Source organism: Podarcis filfolensis, assembly GCF_964270895.1.
Source record: "Podarcis filfolensis genome assembly, chromosome: 18".
Lineage (NCBI taxonomy): Eukaryota > Metazoa > Chordata > Lepidosauria > Squamata > Lacertidae > Podarcis > Podarcis filfolensis.
Window position 1 is genome coordinate 1,114,747 of NC_139622.1, and position 26,175 is coordinate 1,140,921.

General features: G+C 49.8%; 1 protein-coding gene across 7 annotated transcripts; it reads right to left on the minus strand.

Moving 5' to 3' along the window:
* Positions 1–848: 848 nt before the first annotated feature.
* On the minus strand, positions 849–24,471 carry ADAMTSL5 (ADAMTS like 5). 7 transcript variants are annotated; one of them, XM_083594651.1, is made up of 13 exons: positions 22,959–24,471; positions 18,452–18,512; positions 12,854–12,990; positions 11,287–11,347; positions 10,050–10,158; positions 8,634–8,761; positions 7,948–8,071; positions 4,786–4,869; positions 4,043–4,206; positions 3,700–3,943; positions 2,156–2,227; positions 1,521–1,868; positions 849–1,460 (listed from the first exon to the last, which is right to left on the minus strand). In XM_083594651.1, exons 3-12 carry the CDS (start codon positions 12,976–12,978, stop codon positions 1,552–1,554), a joined length of 1,428 nt encoding a protein of 475 aa, XP_083450777.1. In that variant the 5' UTR covers positions 12,979–12,990; positions 18,452–18,512; positions 22,959–24,471; the 3' UTR covers positions 849–1,460; positions 1,521–1,551. The 7 variants fall into 7 exon arrangements, with proteins under 7 accessions (XP_083450777.1, XP_083450773.1, XP_083450774.1 ...); XM_083594647.1 differs by having other exon boundaries at positions 23,840–24,042; XM_083594648.1 differs by having other exon boundaries at positions 849–1,868; positions 18,452–18,513; positions 23,856–24,042.
* Between the last annotated feature and the right edge of the window lie 1,704 nt (positions 24,472–26,175).

Here is a 26,175-nt window from a genome sequence, read left to right on the forward strand (position 1 = left end):
CTCCTACCTGTGAAGATATCCTATTTATTAGTTGCATTTACTGCTCTCCCTCACATAGACTAGGCTACAGAGCGTTTGCAAGTTCTCCAAGTAAATCATCGGGCTGCCTCCCGCTTCGCAATGCACCTCCCCAGGGACCCCGAGGGACTTCTTTTCCAACCCCCTGCAATGCAGGAATCACAGCAATGGAATCCCTAACAGATGGCCATCCAACCTCTGCTTAAAAACCTCCAAAGGTGGAGAGTCTACCTTCTTCTGAGGGCAACAGAGCAGTCAAACAAACCTAAATTTGGCATTGGACTCCTTCCTGCAAAATTGCTGCACCACAATTGTCCAGGAGAGGGAGCCATAGGCTGCCTGTAGCCTGGATAAATGGAGGATGAGGCAGGATGGTTTGGGGAGTGTTGGGTGAGCTGCCTTCCCCTGAGGCCATGGACACATTAGCACCTTAAAAAGCACCAAGGTCCTTTCCACACACACCCTCTTCTCCCCACTGCTGCATTCTAAGTCGCCCCTTGCTGTCCATATCTGCAATCACTGCCCATCACTCCTGCTCACAAGTTGGCGTCTGTGCATGTGTAAAGGCTGTGTCAAATGTCTGCCTTGCTGAAACTAGTTTGAGGGTGGCTTGGGAAGTTTATGTGTGTCATTAGAGAGCCAGAGTGTTGGATTGGGACCTGTGAGACCTAAGTTCAAATCCTCCTACCTCGCCCATAGAAAGCTCCCTAGGTGGCCTTGGAGGCCAGGCGCTGCCTCTCAGCCGATATCCCAGTGTGGTTTTGCCATGTGCACCATGTTACACTCCCAGGAGATATAAACACAATCAATGAATGAATCAATGCAGCATGTCAGACTGTAAAATACCTTTACTGGTTTCGAGGAGCAGAAATGAAGACTGAGCTTACGAGGCCAGAGGGACTCTGTACATGCCCCAGAGTCCTCTTGCAGGCAGCGTCCTCTGAGATCTTGGGCAGAGTCAGCCATGGTGGCGGGAGATGGGTGGAAGTGCAAGTCAGGCCACCAATGCCCAGGCGATCTTGGCCTCCTGATTTTGGCAAGGGGAAGGAGAGCATAGCCGTTGGGGGCAACCCACTGTGCCAGTAGCTGCATCTGTCCTGAATTCTCTTTCAGAGCAGATGAGCGGCTGCCACTGCTTCCTAATGCAGGGAGTTCCACAGCTTAACACAACCCCCTCTGTGAGAAGAAGACCTTTCTTTTGTCCCCCCTGAATCTTCCAATGTTTTCCGCGCAGAGTCGAAACCTGAGCATGGTAGGGAAGGGGATCCTAGGAGCAACTGTTAGGGAGACGCAGAATCCCACCCCCCTGGGACTGAATGAAGGCAAAAGCGCTTGAGCCCAGATCTCCCTGGCCAATCGCGTTGTGAGAGAGGAAGAGTCTCCCTTCCCTTGAATTCGCCCTCATTCGCAGAGGGCAGCCGCGAAAGATCCGTGTGGCACACCTGGAGGTCCGCAGAGGGTCCGGACTCCCGGCCGTTTTCACGGCATTCCAGTGGTAGGACGGTGGACGCGGCAGGGACGGGGACCCCCACCTTAGGGCGGGGTCCCACCTCGGGAGCAGTGCTTGGGGACGTCCCTGAGCTGCAGGTCCTCGCGGGGCGTCCAGGGCCGGGCGTAGCCGCCCCGGGGCAGCAGCAGGCGGTTGAGGGTGTGCTCGTAGTTGACGTGGCGCCGGGCCATCAGGACGTACTCGCGCTGCTCGGCCAGCAGCGGGCAGTCGCAGGCGTCGGGCACCCAGACGAACTCGCGGCGCACGACAGGGAAGCGGTTGCGGTAGGTGTGCAATACCTGCACGTCGTAGCGCGTCTCCTGCCCCACCCGGCGCTTGGAGAGGATTCGGGCGCGGAAGACTGCGCAGGCAGGGGAGAAAGGATGTCAGGAGGGGGGCTCTCCTGCAGTGGCCCCCCAGGGGAAGAGCCCCTCGAGGGAGGGCTCTCCTCATCCAGCTCCCCTCTCCACCCGTAACAACATCCCGAGAACTCAGGAGCTTCGGGAATAACAGGAAAGGGGGTGGGGGTTCCTTGGCATGGGACCCTCTACGCTCCTCCCCACCTTGGCCCTGGAGGGAGGAGGGAGACTGCAGCAGTTTGGACTAGATGACCCTTGAGGTTCCCTTCCATGCGGAGGGGCCACGTACCAAAGTCGCTGTTGCAGTAGTGGTGGATGCGCTGGGATTTTCCCCTGGGAGAGTCGCACGCCCGGCACAGCGCTGCAGGATGAGAAGAAAGCATTTTGTGGGGGGAAAGGGGGGGCACTGACCGCCTTCTATTTTATGAGTAGTCCTTCCTGCACTTCAACCCTGCCCTCTTTCCCCCTACAAGTGCGGGGCGGCGTCTGGGGCTCTGGCAAAAGCCCTGCGAAGTAGGTCCGGCCGAGAGGTGGTGGCTGGTGGGATTTGGAGAGTTGCATGTGGGCTGGAAACCCAGTTCCAGGCGAGAGGCATGCACACAATCAAGCCCACCCACCCCCGCCCCCCAAAGAATCCTGGGAACTGTAGTTTGCACAGCGCTGAGCTACAGTTCCCAGTACCTGGGGTTCTAGTCAGGGGCTTCTCCTACTCCTCAGGCTTTTCTTTTGCTGGGTTGGGGGGAGAAGAGGGGGCTGTGCCTGGGCTGCCCCCCCCCTTGGAGGAATCTTCCTGCCACATCAAAGGCTGCCAGAAACCAGCCTGGGCTTTGTGGGTTCTGTGGCAAAATGTTGCACTAATGAACTCACAAGCTGGGGAGCTGCCTGCGCATGCCGAGAGCCAGGAATCCCACCTCAAATTATGGGGTGGGAGCAGCCCAAGACTCCCAAGGGGCCTGGAGGGTGCGAGCTGCTGAAAGCAGCAGAATCTGTGGAGGAATTTATTCATTTCATGGCACTTCTATCCGCCTCTTCCTCCAAGCAGCTCCAGGAGGCTCCTGTGGCCCTGACCCCCCTTCTCATTTAAATCCCACACCAGACAGAGAGAGGCAGGGACTGGCCCCCAAGGTCACCCAGGGCGCTTGGGTAGCTCAGTCATTCCTCCATCACTGGGGGTTGGGCTAGATGACCCTTGGGGTCTCTTCCAACTCTACAGTTCTAGGATTCTATGAAGCTGGAGGAGGGGGAAAGCAAGGGGACGGCAGACATGGGATCAGGGTCTGCATGAGTGGGTAAGGTAAAGGTAAAGGTACCCCTGCCCGTAAGGGCCAGTCGTGTCCGACTCTAGGGTTGCGCGCTCATCTCGCTCAAGAGGCCGTGAGCCGGCGCCGTCCGAAGACACTTCCGGGTCACGTGGCCAGCGTGACGAAGCTGCAGCTGGCGAGCCAGCACCAGCGCAGCACACGGAAACGCCGTTTACCTTCCCGCTATACAGCGGTCCCTATTTATCTACTTGCACTTAAGGGTGCTTTCGAACTGTTAGGTGGGCAGGAGCTGGGACCGAACAATGGGAGCTCACCCCGTCGCGGGGATTCGAACTGCCGACCATGCGATCAGCAAGTCCTAGGCACTGAGGTTTTACCCACAGCGCCACCCGCGTCCCATGAGTGGGTACCTTGGAACAAATGCTACCAAATCCCTCAAATCTCCTAGATTTCCAACAAGAAAATGTTTCTTTCTAAGAGCACTCCACTCCTGCACCCTGAAACTATTGTGGGGGTGAAGGAAGGAGAGATGGACAGAGAATGGGGGGGAGAGAGATAGATTTGAGGATACCTGAGCTCCCTGGGGGCACTTTGGCTGGCAAGGGCGTTCCCTCCCGCTGAGGCGTCTTCCTGGCGATGTCGTTTTGGGAGGGCGGGGCTGGCAGGATGGCTGGGTGCTCCCTTGGGGAGCCATCCCCGACTTCCCTGGTCTGGGGCTGGCGAAGGGGGCTGGCGTCACTCTGGATGGGGTGGAAGTGCTCTTTCGGGAGCCAGAACTGGAACTCAATGCCCGCGTTGGGCTCCTGGAAAAGGACCTGAGGCAAGAAACAGGCATTGGGTGCATGGGCGAGACCCAGTTAATATCCTTTGCACCCAGGTGGAAAACCCCCAAACCATTCCCTGGCCCATCTCACCATGACCAGCAAGTCCTCCTGGGTGGGTCCGGCTGCCTCAAGGCTCTCGTGGGCGTCTGCTGTGCGAGTGTAGCGGACTTGGGTGCCTGCTGCCTCGTATGTCCCTGGCCAGTCAATGGCCCAGTCACCGTTGATGACGTAGCGCTGGTTTGCAGTCATCAGAGCTGGGGAGGGGGAGGAAGGACGTTGGGGGGAAGCTTTTGGGGGAGTTTTTGGCTGGCCCCCTCCTCCCCAGCCAACCACCCCAGAACCCCCAAGGGAGCCTCTGGGTGCCTCCAGTTTCAGAGGAGGCGTGGGGAGCTACCACAGTCAGGGCCTGCTTGGGGTAGCCCCTCAGGGCAATGCCACTGTCCTTGGAGCTCAAGAGGGGTGTTTGTGCAGAAAGTAGCTGTTCGGCAGCCGAACTCTCTTGGAAGGTGGTGGGCTCTCCTTCCTTGGAGGCTTTTAAAGAGAAGTTGGGTGTCCATCTGTCAGGGATGCTTTTGCTGCAATTCCTGCATCACAGGGGGTTGGGCTAGATGACCCTTGGGGGACCCTTGCAATGCTTCTAGGATTCATGAGAGGTTTTTAAATGGAAGATGGGTGGCCACCTGCCAGGGTTCCTGAATGTGTGTCCATTTTGTAAAAGTGCAGTTTCAAAATAGGCAGTTGGTAGGATGCAATTCTTGGGGCCCCCACCACCACAAGGGGTCAGCAACAGGCATGGGGGTGGGAATAGGAACCTGCCCAGCAGCCCCTCCTACCGAGGTAATTGCGGCTGCTGTCTGTCACCTTGATATGTCTGGCACCTGCCGGGATCTGAGTGACATTCTGGTAGCCAAAGTAACCTGTGAAGCAATCAGAGGAGAGCGGGTCAAGTGCAGGGGGGGGGGAGAGACCACTGGGGAGGGATGGGGAGGGGGCTGCCCAGGGGGAGGCAGCCAGGGGGTGAAGGGGAACTGCATGTTTTTTGGGGGGGAGGCTCAGAGTGTGACGTGCAGCGCTGGACAGAGGGCTTCCTCAGACATACTACTTGAAATGTCAGGAGTTGGATGGACACCTGTCAGAGATGCTCTAGCTGAGATTGCTGCTCTGCAGGGGGTTGGGCTGGATGACCCCCAGGGACCCTTACAATTCTGCTATTCTGTGATCTCATGCTTTTCAATGAATTCCTGTTGGATCAAAATCTATGTAGGAGGAGAATTCCCTGGCTGCCAAAATCCAAGTTTGGGGCAAGTTCTCTTTGGTGAGGGGACCCAAGCATAGATTTAAAATCACAAACTACACAGCAAAGTAAAGCATGGAAATGTGGACTGTGATTCCTTCAAATTATGCCCTTCTCAGTGAGTTCCCAAGTTCCCTTTGGTGAGTTAAAAGTTGATTTATTTAGTAACTCTCCAAAGGTCATGAAAGTGGCACAGGCAGTAAAAAGTGGTGAAAGTTCCTAAATTGTTACATGGAAAGAAATAAAAGGGAATTTAGAAATTTGGGGAAGAATGAATTTATCGTTAAGGGGGAGAATTTCAGTGGTTAAAATGAATGTATTGCCAAGAATGTTGTTTCTATTTCAATCAATCCCAGTGATAAGCAGTGCTGGATGCTTCAAAGAATGGCAAAAATATATTTCTAGATACATCTGGCAAGGGAAGAAAGCAAGAATAAAATATAAATTGTTATCTGATATGAGAGAGAGAGAGGAGGTTTCACCCTGCCAGATTTGAGATTGTACTATGAGGCATCTTGCATCTGCTGGACCTGGGAATGGATGATATTGAAAAATGGAGAAGTGTTAGATCTAGAAGGACATGATAATAGATTTGGATGGCATGCATACAGTATTTATGGTATGATAAAGTGAAAGGACATAAAGGCTTTCAGAATCATATAATAAGAAAATCAAATTTTAAAGTATGGGGAGCTTCAGTCCTGGCACAATTAGTATGCAGGTAGGTTGCAAAATCTGTCCTAGTGACTTTCAAGATGGCCACCAACCTGTGAGGCAGGGCAAGGCAGCTGCTCTCACCATTTTATAGTTTTGAGAGCATGTTAGTATAAGTAACCAGAGTTAGGACTTCCAGTTCACCACAGGTCGACTTCGTACGTGCGTCCCGCATTCTCCGTGAGACGCAAACTCACCAGTGGGGTGAAATGGGGGCTGTAGGGCTTCACGCCCCCCCCCCGAGGGTTCAGGAGGGTTGCTTGAACCTGTAAAGATCAGCTGCGGCATCGAAGCGGGTTCCTAAACCCAGACCGGGAGGAAGGAGACCTCGGATGCTAACAACAGCGATCCTTCCCCCAGGTGAGAAAGCCCGATTCCGGAATGACCAGGTGGGGGAATCTCCACTGAATAACGACGAGCTCAGATACCTGGTTATTGTGACCTTGGAGCATTTAAGGTTAATCTGAAACCAAAGTTAATCCGAAGAATCGAGGTCTTAAACTAAAGAAATAACACTCCATAAAGCTAACCGGAGAACTATTATTTTAACAGAACTATTATTATTAACAGTTGAGCTAATTTAAGACAAGCTGAAGAGGAGGTCAATCCCGAAGTAGTTTGGGGGCTGTACCAAAACGAAAACAGGGTAGGAACAATCTAACATTCTATTTGTGGTCAGCATGTGCATAGACTCAAAGATTTTTATGGCAAGAATCAAGAGAGAGTGGAGAACAGTATATGCCCCAGAACTTAGAATATTACCAAGCCTTCTCTCTATATTCCCTTAAAATGATGTATTGGTGGTACCTAACCCCAGTAAAATTAGCAAAAATGTATAGAACAAGTACTGTACCAATATATGCTGGAAATGTAAAGAAAAAGAGGTTACCTTTTATCATATGCGGTGGAATTGTAATCAAGAAATTCTGGGAAATGATATATAATGAAATGAAAAAAATGTTTAAAATAACCTTTCCTTAAAAAAACAGAAGCTTTTCTGCTAGGAATTTATAGGTACCGAGATCCCAAAAGATCAGAGGAAACTGTTTGTGTATGCTACAATGGCCACTTGGTTTCTGCTAGCCCAGAGATGGAAGGAAGAGACAACCCCAACCAAAGAAGAATGGCAAATCAAGTTAATGGATTATGCTGGAATGGCAAAATTAACTGGAAGCTCAGGAACCAAGAAGACAAGAAATTTTAAAAAGAATGGGAAATGTTTATAATGTATATACAAAATCATTGCAAACAGGTTAAAACATTAGCAGGATTCTAAATACACTTATAATGTAATAGAAAGTACAGATAACTTAGGAAGGTGAAAAGTTGGAAAAGTATTGCTATGCAGTTGAAAGTAGAATTAAGATGGGTGGATGGAATGGGGGAAGTCAGGAGATTCAAAGTAATCTCGATATGTGGAATTTGTATGATCTTTTGATGTAAGTTTATTCTTTTTCTTTCTTTTTTTTCTTATTCTATTTCTCTATTTTGGAAATATATATATATATATATATATAATAAGTTCCTACACTGTTGGCAGGGGAACTCAAGGGTGGCTTGTGAGAGCTGGAGCAACCAGCTGAAACCTCTTTGCACTTTGAGCTTCTCAGCAGGATGGAGACCCGAGCTCCTCCCAAGGGGAGTAGAAGTGGTCCTAGCTAAGTGTGGCAGGCCAGTAGACTCTGTGGTATTACTCCCTTCATGTGTTGATTAGACTTAAGCCTGTTGGTTATAGGAGGCTGGTTACCTCACCATTTTGTCTGCACTTTCCTAGCTGAAAAAAGGACACCTCTTTTCTTTGTTGTTGCTCTGGGGCAACCACTTCCGTTCTGCTGACTTCAATCCCTGACAAAGTGGCATGTGCATTTGCCCAAAGCGAGGAAGGTGCTGGGGAGGGGAGGAGGAGGTGCTTGGGGTGAGGAGGAAGAGCATGAAAAGCCAAAAGCCAAAGCATTCACCCACGGAGAACGTCAGGGCATTGAATCACCAGAGCTGGGAAAGGCTGCCCGGAAGACATGGTGCACCAGGACACACGACTCGTTCCTGCCTCCGCAGACCCCGCAGGCATCCGCCTGAGACTCTGAGCCCAGCAGCCCATCGCAGCCGGCTCTCTGGAAGGGAGACCAAGAGGGGGGAGCATCAGGCACCAGATTGGGGGTGGGGGATTTGATAAATCTGTGCATCTCCAGCAGAAGTCTAGCACAGAGTGGCTGGGGAAATTCAGCCAGATGGGCGGGGTATAAATAATTAATAAATAAAAATTATTATTATTATTATTATTATTATTATTATTATTATTATTATTATTATTATTCAGGAAGCAATCAGAGCATAAAATGACCCTGGACGCTGGATACCCCAAAGGGATCCCCCCCAGCTAGCATCCCTGTGCACCCCTTATGTGCCCACCTGACTGTCCTGTTACTGGTACCACATAAGACTCATTTTCCACATTAGGGTGGCAGCACCTATACTTTGGAACTCCCTGACTATTGATATCAGGCAGGTGCCTTCCCTGGACGCTTTTGGGATTCTGCTGAGAAACATTCCTGTTTAGACAAGTCTACCTGCATGTTTGGAAAGTTGAAGTGAGTTTTAATCTGCTTTCAGTCTATTCTTGTTTTAGCTTTTGGGGTTCGCCTCAGGCCTTGACCCAAATCTGACGGGACTTACCAAACAACGGCCGCTGATGCAGAGGTCCCGAGAGTCTGGGCTGCAGCGAGTCCCATCCAGGACCCTCCCAAAGGTGTAGTAGAAATTGTGCCCTAGAGCCAGGCAGTTCAGGTCGCAGAGGTTGGGGGCTGGCAAAAAGGGAAGAGGAGGAAGGGGGTCAGCCGGGACATAGAGATCCAGCTCCAAGGGTCTTCTGGCGGTTCCCTCACTGTGAGAAGTGAAGTTGCAGAGAACCAGGCAGAGGGCCTTCTTGGTGGTGGCGCCCGCCCTGTGGAACGCCCTCCCATCTGATGTCAAGGAGATACCATATTTTTCGCTCTATAGGATGCACTTTTTCCCCTCCAAAAATGAAGGGGAAAAGTGTGTGCATCCTATGGAGCGAATGCAGGCTTTCGCTGAAGCCTGGAGAGCGAGAGGGGTCGGTGCGCACCAACCCCTCTCGCTCTCCAGGCTTCAGGAAGCTATCCGCAAGCCTGAGGAGCCCGGCGGGAACTCCCTCTTGCGGACAGCTGCCTACAGCCCAAAGCTGTTCTAGCTTCGGGATGGCTGCGGAAAGCCTCCGCAGGGCGGCAGAGTGAAGGCACCCTGCGGAGGCCTGAAAGGCTGTCCCCGAAGCTGCGCTGCAAAGGCTTCAGGGATCTTTGAGGTTGGCGGTGGGGGAAAGCAGCACTTCCCCCCACCGCCAGCCCCACAAGCTTGGGGGCAGCGGCAAGGCTGCGTGCAGCCTTTGCGCTGTTCCCCTACCTGCTCTTGAACGCACCTTGTTTTTGAGAGGGAGAACAAGAATTCCCACCCCACCCCGTTCTCCCCCTCCTATAGTCCGGTGCATCCTATAGAGCGAAAAATACGGTAACCTATTACATGACTTTCCAAAGACATCTGAAGGCAGACCTGTATCGGAAAGTTTTTTATGTGTTGTGTTTTACTGTGGTTTTATAATTTGTTGGGAGCCACCCAGTAATAGTAATAGTTGTTGTTGTTGTTAATGAGTACTATCAGGGGAAAACACCCACATGCCCCCAATTCACACTCACCAGAGCAATAAAATGAACCGGAATGCAGCTAATTTGCACTTCTATGAATTTTTCAATGCCATTTCTCGACAACCCTCCCCAAACCCAAAATGCATATTTTGTAGGAGGGGAAATGTGAATTAAAATGAATATATTCATGAAAATACCATGTAGAAATACATTGTATAATAGGGGGAATTGTTTGATTGGGTATATATATATCTTACGAGAAATTTGCACTAAAATCCTGCCAAATTTTTGTGAGGATAGATAGATGTGTGAGTGTTGTGAGATTATGAAATGGAAATGGGAAGATTTGTTCCCCTACTCCTTAAAGGACAGCACAAGAGGGGGAAACCCCAAAACCTCCCCTTGGACTGAGATCTCCCCAGGCTGAGCTCACCTCCATGGAAGGGGACCCATTGGTAAGGTGTCTGGCTGCCCAGGACAGGCTTGCCATCGTAGAGGGAGCACTGGACAGCCCGGAAGGGGACGGATCCAGGAAGGCACTCCTGCAAGAGAGGAGGAAAGCCACAGTGTGAAAGGACAATGAGATGCAAGGAAACGGAGATCCAGCCTGAACTCTCTGGCCACTGCCAGAATTGGGGCCCTGACGTCACCCATGGGGGGCGGGGCTTGCACAAGAGGGCTGGAAAGATCTGGCTTTCAATAATAACTTTCACTTCACCACCCACCGTAGATCCACCTCTGCCTTTCAGCCAAATGCTGGTGACAACTGCTAGGTGATACTGGATTTCCTTCCCAGCCCATTGGTGGTTGCTAGGCAATGCCAGCCCTTGACCCCCACTCCCCAAAGCATCCCTTGACAGTGGTCCAAAGCAGGGACCCTCAAAGCTCTCTGCATTTTTAGAACCCCTGCTCCTTATTTTTGCAGTTGTAGATTGCTTTCAGCTCTTTTTTTACAATTTTGCATTCATTATTTTCATTATGTATTCTATGTTTTGTATACAGTGGTACCTTGGTTCTCGAACTTAATCCGTTCTGGGAGTCCATTCGACTCCTGAAACTGTTTAAAACCAAGGCACAGCTTCTGGTTGGCTGCAGGAGCTTCCTGCACTCAAATGGAAGCCCGTCGGATGTTTGGCTTTCAAAAAACATTTGCAGACTTTACTTCCGGGTTTGCAGCATTTGGGAACCTATTTGTTTGACAACTAAACTGTTTGAGAACCAAAGTACCACTGTATTTTAATGTTATGTTGTGAACCACCCTGAGATTTACAGGTTTAGGGTGGCATGAAAATAAATAATAAATAGTATTGTAAATAAATTGTAACCAGCCCTGGGACTTTAGGGTGAAGGGCAGGTAATTAATAATCATTCATCGTCAGTAATAACAATGAAGAATAGGGAGCAGGAGTGCAAGGCAAGCTGCAGATTATATTTATTGCTGTGTTGGGAGTCCACCTCCTTCCCTCCACAAAGCTCAAGCGTAATTCTCCCCACCTCTGCATATCATCCTATATCAGTCCAAGGGATACAGAGGCTGGAGACTCTTCCAAATGGCTGATTTGAACCCTGGCTCGACCCTTTAACCTGGACCTGATACAAATGCAACCTCGAACACAAACCCCGCAATAAGTGTGTGCAGCACTTTATTCTTTGACAAGGCAAGTACTCACATCCAGTTCACACACCCGGTACTGCCTGAGAGGCCCCTTGCACATCTCCTCCTCAGGGAACCTGTACGTGAAGAGGAAACACCTCCTTGAGAGACTCATCCTATGCAGAAGGAAGCCCCTTCGGGTGCAGCAGGGCTTACTCCCAGGTAAGCAGCAAGAGGATTGCTGGGCATGCATTCTCAAGGTGCTGGGGCTATATACTGGTGAAATGTTATATTGGCAAAGCATGGCTAAGGCAGTTTCCTGATGAATTCAGCCTTTTGGCTGAAAAGGTGGCACAGAGGTATTTCCTTATACAGTCATACTTCATGTTACATTTGCTTCATGTTACGTTCTTTCAGGTTATGTCCCGCGGCGACCCAGAAGTACCGGAAAGGGTTACTTCTGGGTTTCACTGCTCGCGCATGCGCAGAAGCACTAAATCGCGCTGCACACCTGCACAGATACGGCGCTTCAGGTTGTGCTCTTTTCATGTTGCGAATGGGCCTCCGGAAAGGATCCCGTTCGCAACCAGAGGTACCACTGTACATGCTACCGAAAGGCATCTATGAGCCAAGCAAAGAAAAAAAAACACCCTCCAATTTTCCAGGGACAGTCCCAGAATTACAGAAGCCATACTGATTTGATCCTGAAATATCCCAATTTTCTTTTCTCCTCCCTGTCTCAGAGAACAATTAAAAGTGGTGTGTGAAGGTTCAAAAACTGAGTCCTGTTTATCCTGAAAATAAAATCCCTGCACCAAATGAAGGAAACAATGACACTGGCATACAAAACCCTTCCTATAATTTTGAAGGAAAAGATCACCAATCCACTTTCAAGTCTTTCATTGTGATGCTTCCACAGCTAGCCAATTCTTAGGAAATGTGGGGAGTGTTTATTCCTTTATTGTCAATGGAGCCTGGCACTGCCTACTCAGAAGTAAGTCCCACTGTAGTCAATGGAGCTTACTCCCAGGTAACTGGATCAAGAGAGTTCAGCCTTACTCTGAGCTCTGAGTTAATAATTAACTATTGTTGTTTTCTGCTAGGTAACACATGAGTGTTTAACCTTAGATCACATGAGAGGTATTGAATTGCCAGTTTGCCATCTTGGAAGGGTGATGCCTGTTTCTCCGGCTCTGTGAGGATGTAAATGAAGCTCTCCAGGAAAACAGCTCCAAGAGAATTGGATGCTGTCAAGATAGGCAGACCTCTGCTTCTAGGTCTGTTGGGATCATTTCATATTTTGTAAAATGCTGAGTCTGTTTCAGTCCACAGGTTCGTTTTGAAGAAAGTTCTGCAAGTAAGTGTCAATTAAACTTATAGGCCTTGTTTTCATTCCAAAAAGGAGTCTATTTTTATGTGTCCAGTTGCTTCAAATGGAGCAATATTAATATTGGCAATATTTCCAATGTGGGAGAGCCTCCAGGATGGCCACCAGGGGAGACCGAAAGCAACTGCTGTGATTCAAACCCAGGTCTCCCCCACCAGGTCTCCCCCAGCAGGCCAACCACAACCCCTATGCTAGCACCCCCCAGGCAGTCACATCCCATGGCCCCCTCCCCGACAAACAGGGCAGGCCAGCTCACCTGATGCATCGTCGTGTCCGAAAGGAGGCTCCGTCCCCGCAGGTACTGGAGCAGGCACTCCAGCTGCCCCAGTGCGTCCATGCCCCGTAGCCCAGCTGGCGTCTCTGGTGGGGCCGGGGGCCCATGTGGTCTGTCCCCTACTTAAAGGAAGATGTCAAAGTCACCAGGCTCTGGCAGGTGCGGGGGCAAGAGGGCAGCTTTGGGGAATACCTTCCCAATTCCCCTAGTCATGAGACACAACATTTTTGGGACGCAGCTTTGCCTCCTAGGGCCACCATGGAGAAGGTCCTGTCTTGAAGGTCATCCTTGGAAGTTTTTAAGTAGAGGTTAAGATGCTGTAAGTCCTCAAGCATCCATGGCCATCCAATCTCTGCTTAAAAACCTCCAAGGAAGGAGAGTCCACCACCTTCCATTCCACATCTGAACAGCTCTTACTGCCAAAAATTTCTTCCTGACGTTTTGGTGGAATCTCTTTTTTTGTAACTTAAAGCCATGGGTTCAGGTCCTACCCTCTGAAGCAGACGAAACCAAGCTTGCTCCATTCTCCATGTGGCAACCCTTGGAGGCAAAACATCCCCAATTCTCTCAACCGTTCCTCATCAGGTTTGGTTTCCAGACCCCTGATCATCTTGGCCTCCCTCCTCTGCTCATCTTCCAGCTTGTCAAGGTCCTTCTTAAATTGTGGCGCCCAGAATTGGACACAGGATTCCAGGTGTGGTCTGACCAAGGCAGAATTTGCCTCAGTCTTCTCCGATAAAGAAAACAATGCCCGACCTGAAGAATTTGGAGCAAATGATTCAGCAGAGGAAACACAGCCCAGAATAACTAAGGAGATAGTACAAGAATACTTGGCTAGTCTAGATGTATTCAAGTCTCCAGGGCCAGATGAACTGCATCCAAGAGTATTAAAAGAACTGGCAGATGTGATCTCAGAACCACTGGCAGTCATCTTTGAGAATTCCTGGAGAACAGGCGAAGTCCTGGCAGACTGGAGGAGGGCAAATGTTGTCCCTATTTTCAAAAAGGGGAAAAGAGAGGACCCAAATAATTACCGCCCAGTCAGTCTGACATCAATACCAGGGAAGATTCTGGAGCAGATCATTAAGCAAACAGTCTGTGAGCACCTAGAAAGGAATGCTGTGATCACCAATAGACAGCATGGATTTCTGAAAAATAAGTCATGTCAGACTAACCTGATCTCGTTTTTTGACAGAATTACAAGCCTGGTAGATGAAGGGAACGCAGTGGATGTAGCCTACCTTGATTTCAGCAAGGCATTTGACAAGGTGCCCCATGATATTCTTGTAAAGAAGCTGGTAAAATGCGGTCTTGACTATGCTACCACTCAGTGGATTTGTAACTGGCTGACTGACAGAACCCAAAGGGTGCTCATCAATGGTTCCTCTTCATCCTGGAGAAGAGTGACTAGTGGGGTGCCACAGGGTTCTGTCTTGGGCCCGGTCTTATTCAACATCTTTATCAACGACTTGGATGATGGACTCAAGGGCATCCTTTCTGGACAAAAAACAGTAGTGATCATTTCGGTCAAATTCAATTTCTCCCTTGCAGATCTTGGCACACGTGCTTCCTGATGTGGCAGGAGCTGGTCCTTCAATGGACTCAAGGGCATCCTGATCAAATTTGCAGATGACACCAAACTGGGAGGGGTGGCTAACACCCCAGAGGACAGGATCACACTTCAAAATGACCTTGACAGATTAGAGAACTGGGCCAAAACAAACAAGATGAATTTTAACAGGGAGAAATGTAAAGTATTGCACTTGGGCAAAAAAAATGAGAGGCACAAATACAAGATGGGTGACACCTGGCTTGAGAGCAGTACATGTGAAAAGGATCTAGGAGTCTTGGTGGACCACAAACTTGACATGAGCCAACAGTGTGACGCGGCAGCTAAAAAAGCCAATGCAATTCTGGGCTGCATCAATAGGAGTATAGCATCTAGATCAAGGGAAGTAATAGTGCCACTGTATTCTGCTCTGGTCAGACCTCACCTGGAGTACTGTGTCCAGTTCTGGGCACCACAGTTCAAGAAGGACACTGACAAACTGGAACGTGTCCAGAGGAGGGCAACCAAAATGATCAAAGGCCTGGAAACGATGCCTTATGAGGAACGGCTAAGGGAGCTGGGCATGTTTAGCCTGGAGAAGAGGAGGTTAAGGGGTGATATGATAGCCATGTTCAAATATAGAGGAGGGAGAAAGGTTGTTTTCTGCTGCTCCAGAGAAGCGGACACGGAGCAATGGTTCCAAACTACAAGAAAGAAGATTCCACCTAAACATTAGGAAGAACTAATGTAAGAGCTGTTCGACAGTGGAATTTGCTGCCAAGGAGTCTCCTCCTTTGGAGGTCTTTAAGCAGAGGCTTGACAACCATATGTCAGGAGTGCTCTGATGGTGTTTCCTGCTTGGCAGGGGGTTGGACTCGATGGCCCTTGTGGTCTCTTCCAACTCTATGATTCTATGAATAGAGTGGCACTATGACTTCCCTTGATCTGGACACTAGACTTCTGCTGATGCATCATTAGTTCTTTTTTCGCTGCTGCATCACATCCTGTGCAACAACAAGGTCCTTTTGTATTGTTTTTATTAAGGATTTTCTTGAGTTACAATAGTACAAACATCATCTCTATTTTCAGATAATAAAGATCATAGCCAAGGTCTTTTAGATGTATGGCTTAGTCATTTGGGAATATCCTGAGCAATAAGCCAGAGAAATTGGGGTGGAGGTTAATTGGGGTGGGGCCCCCACCTGCCTCCATGCATCACCCCCTCCTTTTTTGTGAAGTCTTCCTCACTGCCCAGTGAAGGGGGGGCTCTTTCAGCCTTCACAAAACACTCCAGCCATTGTCTTGGTAATTGTCTGTTTCTCATCCTTTCCACTCCTCTGAAGGAAAGTCTGGAGCCTCCTTCCAAAGTCTGCTTTATCTCTTCCCAGACATTTGGAAAGGGCTTTCAGCGCACCATGAAGAAACCTTCCCCACAGTGTGAAGGAGCCAAGCTCTGCCTGAGCATGCAATGCACACATAACACACAGAGGAAAGCTGCTTCCCAAAAGCTCAGGCTGCAGGCAGGAGGGGAGATAAGATCAGCCTCTGCTAAATAGCCCAGATGCAGGAGGGGTTTTTTGGTGGGGGGAGATCCTCCTCTCCATCCTCCTTCCAGCAGTGGAGCCTGGGAAGGCCCCACTCTGTTTACAAAAGGAAGGTCAAGGGAATTAAATGTTTATCGTGGCGCTAAGCAAGGGGCAGGACCACAAGGTGGAGGCGTCCCCACTTGTGGCAGGGTGACCGCAGTGACCACAAGGGAGGAATGACTGAGGATGGAGAAGAGGGTGCATGGGGACAAAAGGAGAGGGTGGGTGGGTGGGAGCAGCTGGCCAAGAGCATTGGGGCTGCATCGGAGCAGGTGGGCAGCTAGCTCATATCTTGCACAAAAATCTGCTTTTTTAATTTTTAAAAAACCACCTCTCGGAAATCCCCCAAAGCTCACAGGGAGCCTGCCTTGCTTCAGAAAACAAAGAAGCCCTTTGCACAGACAGATGCAGGCCCCCCTTCTCCAGCAGAGCATCCACATGGTATGCAGAAGGCTCCAGGCAGGACTGGGAGAGACGCCCCCCCCCCCCGGAGTCTCAAAAACCTGGAGAGTTGCTGCTGGTCAGTGCAGACAATACTGAACTAGGTGAGCCAAAGTTCTGGCTCGTGATTGAAGGGGCCATTAGAATATTGTTCTCTATATGATCCCCTTTGTGTGAATCTGTGCTTCAGGGACCCATTAGCAGATATGTGTGGTCCATCATGATAACGCTGCTTCGTAAGAAACTAGCAACCGAGATAGACTGCCTCTGGCGCTGGAGGTTCCATAAGGGCCTAAGCAGAGTCAAGCCAAAGGGGGTGTGTTTGGCCCACTCCTGAGAAGGGAGCCCAGAAAACCAGAGGGAGATCTTTGCTCTCCTAGTGGGTTTCATGAAATTGGTGGTTAAACATCCAGGGAGAGGGTGGAATAAACAGGTTGGCGGCCAGCAGACTGGAAGCTGGCGGGGGGGGGGGTGAGCATTACTTCCATCACCAAAGCAAGCAAAGGCAGGCCTGGGATGGGATGCTTCAGCTGAGATTCCTGCATTGCAGGGAGTTGGACTAGATTAAGGTTACCAGATTTTTTTCAGTGAATCCAGGGACACTTTTCAACTTCAGTTGATTTTGTATGGGGACTGATTTGTAAATCTGGGGACTGTCCCTGGGAAACGGGGACGTCTGGTAACCTTAGACTAGATGACTCTCAGGGGTCCCTTCCAACTCTACGATTCTAGGATTCTAAGATTCTTTCTTGTCTTGGATGGAAACTTTCCTTGTAGCCATTGCCCCGCCCTCTCTTGCTCCTAGCTCCACCTATCAATGGCCTCTGGCCGCCAGAAGGAGATGTGGCCCCCGGTCCCCTTTGCGTGCTCTCCTCCGTTGGCATCAAAGATCCCAAGGGAAATCGTAATCTGGGATCATCCTGCTCCCGCCAAGGGTCCTGGGAAAGGGGCCGGGATGATCGCCTTGCCTCTGGACTTTTTCAGCCTAATTGCATTAAAACTACAGTATTTACAAATTGGACGGTCTCTGCACCCAGGTCTCAAGGCTTCCTGTTGACGTCAGAGGCAGCACTCTCCCCTCCCAGAACCCCCCAGAACCCCAACTCTCTTCACTAGGCCTCACTTCCCCACAGCCACCGGTCCCAGCCGCCTCCCAATCTGCTGCCCCAAGCAGGATCCTGAACCTGGGGAAGCAAGGGGGGAGCAGCAGCAGGACCCCTCAAGGAAGCGCAAGGCTGACCATGCAAATGTCACCTCCTCTGCCCAGACACTGTCTTTTGGAACCGGGAGACTGAACTTCCACCTGCAAATCTTGCTCTCTGCCAAGCTTGGCTGGAGGCCAACCAGTTTAGCCATTGCTTGGGCTGGCTGCCAGTCCAAACAAAGGATGCTGTCAAAATCAGACCCACACAGGCCCATCTGGTCCAGCCTCCTCCCCTCACAGTGGCCTAATACCCCTGAGGACCTAGGAATCCAGATAGACTGCCTCTGGACCTGGAGGTTCTATGTGGATGTAAGAAGAGCCTGTCTTCTGGATCAGGCCAAAGGGGACCCATCTAGTGCAGCCCCCTGCTCTCACAGTTGCCTGTGGAAAACCTCCAAGGGAGATCCCAGCACAGGAGCAGCTCTCCTGTCCTGCGGTTTCCAGCTGCCTCCAAATATGGAGGAAGAGCAGAGCCTCCCTAGCTAGGAGCCCTCGACAACCCTCTCCTCCTCCTCCTCCTCCTCCATGAATTTGCCCAGTCCGCTTAAAGCCATTGCTGCCTCCTGGGGGAGGGAGTTCCTCATGTGAATTTTGTGCTGCGTCAGGAAGTTCTACCAAGCCAGATTTGGACTCTCATCTTCCCTCCCTCCCCACCACCTTAAAGCTTCGCTTCGCACCCCGCCTGCTGAAGAGTTCTGGGGAGCAACAAATCAGCCTTAACAGCACAACCTGGGTGTGCCAGCATGTGGGGGCCGGGGGGGGGCCCTCTGGAGCTCCCAGTCACCTGCTCTCCAACTTACCTGAACGGTGCACAGGAAGGTCAGCCAGATGAGGAAGACGGTAGTCAGGGGAGAGGTGCTCCTGCAAGAAAGAGAAGGAAATACTCTAACGAGGGCCTATTGCCAGCTTCATTAATGGCTGATCCTGAAATGTAGGATCCCCTCCAAACTGGTGCCAATGTTTTGTGCTAGTTTTGTGCCGTGAACCCCTCCTTTTGTGCCACCGCCCCAGCTGAGTAATTGACACTCAAAGCAGAGAGGGGGGTAGGTATACCCCAAAACCCAACATTGTCTGATTGAAGCTTCTATGTTCCAGAAATCAGGGGAAGGAGAGAGACAGACAGACAGACGGATGGACGGGTCAAGTTGGTGGCCATTGCTACCGCTTGTGGCAGGGAGTTCCACAATTTAATGAAAAAGTCCTTCCTTTTCTCTCTCCCAAATCTTCCAACCCTCAGCTCCGTTGGATGTCCATGATTTCTAGCAGGAGGAGAGAGAGAGGAAAACTGCCACTCTCCCCATTCCAGGCATCATTTATAACTTCCTACCCGGTCACATCTGCCTCATTTTTTATTGAAACTCAAAAGTCTCAAACACTTCAGCCTTTCTTCATTGGCTTAACTGCAGCCTCAGTTTACAGAGGGTCCCCCCATGGCCAGGGGACCTCTGGGCATGTGCAGAAGGCCTTTCCCCTTATGGTTCCCCCCCCCCCAAATCAGTCCCCTGGGCAAGGAGAGGAGAACTCCAAGCTGCCTGTTCTGGACACCACCTGACGCTGCCAGATTTATTTATTCTGACATTTTGATCCTGTGGGTGGATGAGAGGGTGAGAGGCAGCAGCGATAAGGGGCTCACGTGCCCTGGAAAAAGAATAGGGGGGAGAGAGGGAGGGGTCCCCTCGGAGGGTGTCAGTTGCATCCAGGGCCTACAGAAAATTATGCAGAAGAGAGGAAATGGGGGGGGGGGAGAGAGAGAGAGAGAGAGAGAGAGAGAGAGAGAGAGAGGGAGAGAGTTTTCCTCCCTCTCTCTAAACACTACACCGCCTGGGCAGCCAACAAATGTGGAAGATTCGGGGCAGAGAAAAGGAAGGCTTTCTCGGTTGAAGTGTGGAACTCCCTCCCACAGGAGCAGTGGCGTAGCATGGGTTGTCAGCACCCGGGGCAAGGCAAGTAATTTGCGCCCCCTAACCCGTGGATTTGCGCCCCCTAACCCATGGATTTGCCCTAACCCCAGATGTTGCGCCCGGTGCGGCCGGCCCCCCCTGCACCCCCCACGCTACGCCACTGCACAGGAGGCAGCAGTGACCTGGACAGCTTTAAAAGAGGGAGGAAAGGGCTATGGTTTTCTACTCGCCAGGATGGCTCTGCTCTGCCTCAACAGATGGAGGCAGCAATGCTTCTGAATCTCAGTTGCTGGAACCCCCAGGAGGGGAGATGGTTGCTCTTGCACTCAGCTCCTGCTTGTGGGTGTCCCAGAAGAGGTCTCTAGTTGGCCACTGTGAGACAGGATGCTGGGCTAGACAGGGGTGGGGGTGGCTTTGGCCTGATCCAGCAGCCAGGGCCTTTGTATGCCCTCATGGAACCTCCAGGCTCTGAGGCAGTCTACCTGGATTCCTAGTTTCTTAGGGGTATTTAGAGCCCGTGAGAGGAGGATGCTGGGCTGGGTGGGCCTGATCCAGCAGCCAGCTCCCCTTATGTTCTTAATCAAAGTGGAAAAAAGAAAACCCAGACTCTCTGGAGACAAGGGAGAATCAAGGGCACAGGCGGGCAGAACGCCAGGGCTTCCCCCGCCCACCCTGCATGAGCCGTGAGTCACCCATAGCCATATGTGGGAGTAGAATCATAGAATCGCAGAATCATAGAGTTGGTAGGGAGCCCCAGCAGTCATCTAGTCCAACCCCCTGCCATGCAGGAATCTCAGCTAAAGCATCCATGATAGATGGCCTCTGCTTAAAATCTCCAAGGAAGGAGAGTCCCCAACCTCCCAAGGAAAACTGTTCCACTGTCAGACAGCTCTTAGTGACATGAAAGTTTTTTCTGATGTTGAGATGGAATCTCCTTTCTTGCAACTTGAAACCATTGATTCGAAAAATAATTATTGACACTGATTCAGGGCTGGAAACCTCTTATGGACTTTTTGCATGAAAGAGAAAATGAACCTGCAATATTGTGACTTAAAGATTGAAAAAATACTGATTATAGGAGATAGGAAGCTTGGATGTTAAGGAGTGAATACTGCACAGTGGTACCTCAGGCTAAGAACTTAATTCATTCTGTTCTGTCCTTCAGAGGACAACCTTCAGAGGACAAAGAAGGACAGAACTTTCTTTATGTATGCTACAACGGCAGGAAGAATACTTATAGCAAAGCACTGGAAGACGCAAGATCTACCCACTCTGGAAGAATGGCAGATGAAGTTGATTGACTGTATGGGACTGGCAGAAATGACCGGCAGAATCCGCGACCAGGGAGAAGAGTCGGCAAAAGAAGATTGGAAGAAATTTAAGGACTATTTACAGAAATATTGCAAAATCAATGAACTTTGAAAGATGCTGGATTGAATTTATGTGGTCTCTAGCTGTTATGATAAAAAGAACTGGGATTAATATTGTTTAAATTATAAAATTTTTAAAAGTTGATTGGAAAAAAAGGTGTTAGTTAAAAGGAATGTTAAGAGATTAGGATTTGCTGGATTAACAATTTGAACTAGAAAACAAGAAGGGGAGGTATGAGGAAGTCAAAGAAACATGTTATTGAAAAATTGATATTGAAATTGATTTGTTTTTAATATTTTTCTTTTTCTTTTTCTTTTTGTGTTTGTATAAAATTGGAAAAATTGAATAAATATTTATTAAAAAAAAGAACTTAATTCATTCTGGAGGTCCATTATTAACCTGAAACTGTTCTTAACCTGAGGTACCACTTTAGCTAATGGGGCCTCCCGCTGCCGCTGCGCCGCCAGAGCATGATTTCTGTTCTCATCCTGAAGCAAAGTTCTTAACCTGAGGTACTATTTCTGGGTTAGCAGAGTCCGTAACCTGAAGCATCTGTAACCTGAAGTGTCTGTAACCTGAAGCGTCTGTAACCTGAAGCATCTGTAACCTGAAGCGTCTGTAACCCGAGGTACCACTATACCTGGAAGTCTTTATCTTTCTTTATTTTGCCCTCTTCTTTCTCTCCTCTTTTTTAAAAAAGTCTCTGGATTGGTTCTTTTTTATTACATACTTAGAGTCCCATGGACTGCAAGAAGAACAAACCTCTCCATTCTGAAGGAAATCAGCCCTTAGTGCAGATCCTGAAGCTGAGGCTCCAAGACTTTGGCCCCCTCATGAGAAGAGAAGACTCCCTGGAAAAGACCCTGATGTTGGGAAAGATGGAGGGTGCAAGGAGAAGGGGACGACAGAGGACGAGATGGTGGGACAGTGTTCTCGAAGCTACCAGCATGAGTTTGACCAACTGCGGGAGGCAGTGGAAGACAGGAGAGCCTGGTGTGCTCTGGTCCAGGGGGTCACCAAGAGGCGGACACGACTAAACGACTAAACAACAACAAAAACACATAATGTATTATAAAAAGATATTTTGTGATGGGTATGATTTTTTGCATATTTTTAGACAAGTATCAACAAAAATACTATTAAATAAAAAACAATTAAAAAGGAAGTGCTGGGCCAGGGCCACCAGTTCCTGGAATGGCTCCCTGCAAGTTGAGCCACACTATCATTCCCCTGATATGAACAAAGCAGGAGGAGTGGATATCAAAGCCGTGGTCCCCTTCCTGCTGTGTGAGGACAGAAGCCCCCTGCCCTGCCTCACATCCCTTCCTATGCAGGGCAGAGCGAGCGCTTGCTGAGATGCTCCCCCTTCTTTCCAGGCCTTCAGGGCAGGAGCAATTCTTGGGTTGGGATAGATGACCCTTGGATCCCTTCCAACACTACATTTATTTGATTCTACAGGGCAGGGACAGGCGCTCCCTTTCTGAGCACCTGGAGATGCCAGACGGCACTTAAGGCTGCCTGACGCTTGCATGCCTCAAAAACGCCGGAGGCAGCAAACAGGGGCGGGGAAACATAAACAAGATTTAAGGGGCATCACATGAAGTTCTGGCGCAGCAGGAGCGAAGCCAGACTCGCTTCCCATTCTCCTGCCTAAGCCTGGGGGGAGCAGCAGCTCTGCTGGAGCCAGCAAAGCTCAGCTTTGGCCCTCTGAGCATTCACAGAGTGGCTTTTCCTCAGCCTATTCTCCAGTGTCTGATAGGCCTACATGGCCCTAACAGCCACCCAGCCACCAGGCCTCCTTCTCCCTTAAATTGAGAAAGTGCAGCTCACAGGAACTCACTGGGCATGGAATCATAGATGCATAGATTTGGAAAAGACCCCAAGGGTCATCTAGTCCAACCCCCTGCAATGCAGGAATCTCAGCTAAAGCCTCCATCACAGAGGGAGGGTCATTCAACCTCTGCTTTAAAAGCTCCAAGGATGAAGAGTCCACCACCTCCCAAGGAAGACCGTTCCACTCTTGAATAGCTCTTACTTTCAGAAAGTTCTTCCTGTTGTTTAGTCAGAATCTCCTTTCTTGTCACTTGAAGCCATGGGTTCGAGTCCTGCCCTCCAGAGCAGGAGGAATCAACCTTGTTCCTTCTTCCAGTGGCAGCCCTTGAGATATTTGAAGATGGCTCTCCTATCTCCTCTCAGTCTCCTCTTTCCGAGACTAAACCCAGCTCCTTCAACTGTTCCTCATCACACTTGGTTTCCAGACCCTTGATCACCTTGGGCACCCTCTTCTGCACGCCTTCCAGCTTGTCAATACCCTCAGGGTCCCATCCAACTCTATGATTCTATGATTCTGTTAAGGGCTGCAAATCCAGCACAGAAGTCCAGAATCCTAACGGGGGTGAGGGTGGGGGAGTGAGGTGGAGGGTGTCCAGTTGTCTTTGTTTGCCTGTAAGCAGCTTAGGAACAGGGCAAAATGCAAGTAAATAACGTCAATGAGAAGTCAGAGAACAGGGCAGCCTGCAAAACACTGAGCTGGCTGAAGCTCTGTATTGTCTACACTGGCCGGCAGCCACCAGCGGCTCTCCAAGGTTTCAGGCTCAGGGGTCTCTCCTAACTGGAGAGGCCAGCGGGGATTAAACTAGGGACCCACAGGAGAGGTTGAAGTCAGGCACCCAAGGGAGATCCCTAAAACGTCGCCCCCAAAAAGTCTGGGGAGATACATGCGTTGGCGCTTGCGATGGCCTCGATGTGCCTTTTCCACCCCACAACTCCGGGAACGGCAGCCTGTCTGCGACCCCCTCCCCAAAGCACAGACAGACCCATTACCCCCCCCTCCCCACAGCACCTTAGCCGAGCCATTCCGGCCCGAGCCTCAGTTTCCCCCATCTCCAGCGCGCCCCGCCGATTAGCCCCACTCACCCGGCGCCGTCGGCAGCGGCGCGCTCCTGGCCCGCGGGCCTCCCCATCCCGCCCGGGGCCGCGGCTCCTCTTCTCCCCGCCCGCATGGCGGCGCCGCTGCGTCCCGGGACCTTTGTGGAAAGGGGGCGCCCGGGGGCGCCCGAGGGCCAGGCGGCTGGAGCGAGCGGGTCCCCCGCGCCGAGACGCATCCTTCCTGCGCTGCTGCTTCGTCGGCTGCTAGGGAGCGGGGCCCGGCGGGGCTTGGACGGCGTCCCGGGGAGGGAGGAGGAGGAGAGAGGGAAGGAGGGGACCCCCCCCCACTTGCTGCTGCCTCTTCCCCAGAAAGGCGGCCGCCGTCCTCGGGTTCCTGAACATGTCAAATTCCCCCTCCAGCAACAGGGATATTTTTACGCAGGCAAGAAGGGGGCGGGGGGGCGCGCGGAATCGAGGGCTCTGAACCCTGTTAACGGGGCGGAACCCATTTCAAGAGCATGGCTAAAAATACCCCCCAGCTCAGCCCACGCGCGACACCCCTCTAATATTGCCCCTTTTTATTGGAGGCGCAAACTTTTATTAGGGTCGCCAAGGGTGAATTTCTAGGGGGTGAGAGAGAGGATTCACATTAACCCCCTCGGTCTCCGGCCTCATTTTCCAGGCCGCCTGCCAAACCCACGGCGGGGAGGGCCAGGCTATAAATAAATGCGCACTCTTTTTTTTTTATATAAGATTTTTATTAAGATTTTTACATTACAAAAAATAAAAACAAACAGAAAAAGAAAAAAAAATCTTTCCATCACATTATTTTTCATTTACTTGTTTCTTGGACCTCCTCATACCTCTCTTTTTTGTATTCCAATTCAATTTATTAGCTCAGCAATTTGTTTCCCTCTTTATTCTACCCAAATCTTTATTCTTAAATTGTTGTGTTCTTAATATTTTGCTTTTATAAACCCATTTTTTTTCCATATTCTTTTAACCCATTACAGCTAGAAACCTCTTAATTTTAATCCAACATTATTCTAAATTTCATTAGTTTTACAATATCTCTGTAGATACTCTTTAAATTTCTTCCAATCTTTTTCCACTGACTCTTCCCCCTGGTCTCGGATCCTGCCGGTCATTTCCGCCAGTTCCATATAGCCCATCACCTTCATCTGCCATTCTTCCAAAGTGGGTAAATCTTGTGTCTTCCAATATTTTGCAATAAGTATTCTTGCTGCTGTTGTGGCATACATAAAGAAAGTTCTATCCTTCTTTAACACCGATTGATCAACTATGCCCAGAAGAAAGGCCTCTGGTTTCTTCAAGAAGGTATATTTAAATACTTTTTTCAATTCATTATATATCGTCTCCCAGAAAGCCTTAATCCTTGGGCACGTCCACCAAAGGTGAAAGAATGTGCCTTCATTTTCTTTACATTTCCAACATTTATTATCGGGCAAATGATAAATTTTCGCAAGCTTGACCGGGGTCATGTACCACCTATAAATCATTTTCATAATATTCTCTCTTAAGGCACTACATGCCGTGAATTTCATACCTGTGGTCCACAACTGTTCCCAGTCAGCAAACATTATGTCATGTCCAACATCTTGTGCCCATTTGATCATTGCAGATTTAACCGTTTCATCCTGCGTATTCCATTTTAACAGCAAGTTATACATTCTTGAAAGTACCTTAATTTTGGGGTCTAGCAATTCTGTTTCTAATTTTGATTTTTCCACCTGGAAGCCAATTTTCTTATCCAGATTATATGCCTCCATTATCTGGTAATAATGGAGCCAATCTCGCACTTTATTCTTTAGTTTCTCAAAACTCTGCAATTTTAGTCTATCTCCATCTTGTTCCAAAATTTCCCAATATTTCGGCCATTTAGCCTCCATATTGAGCTTTTTCTGAGCTTTCACTTCCATCGGTGACAACCACCTTGGGGTTTTATTTTCCAATAGATCTTTATACCTTATCCAAACATTAAATAATGCTTTCCTAACAATATGGTTTTTAAATGCTTTATGCGCTTTGACCTTATCATACCACAGATATGCATGCCATCCAAATACATTATTGAACCCTTCCAAATCCAAAATGTCTGTGTTTTCAAGAAGTAGCCATTCTTTCAACCAGCAGAAAGCTGCAATAAATGTGCACTCTTGGGGGGGAGGTGTCCAAAAAGCAGAGAAGGGGGGCAGGTAAAGGAGGGGGCAGGACGGTGGGAAGTCGGGGGTCCGTCCACGACACACACACTAAAACTGGGGTGTCCCCCCATGGCAGCGTGGCACGGTGGTTAGAGTGTCGAACTAGGAGCTGGGAGAGACCAGGGTTCAAATCCCCATTCGGTCATGAAGCTCACTTGGTGT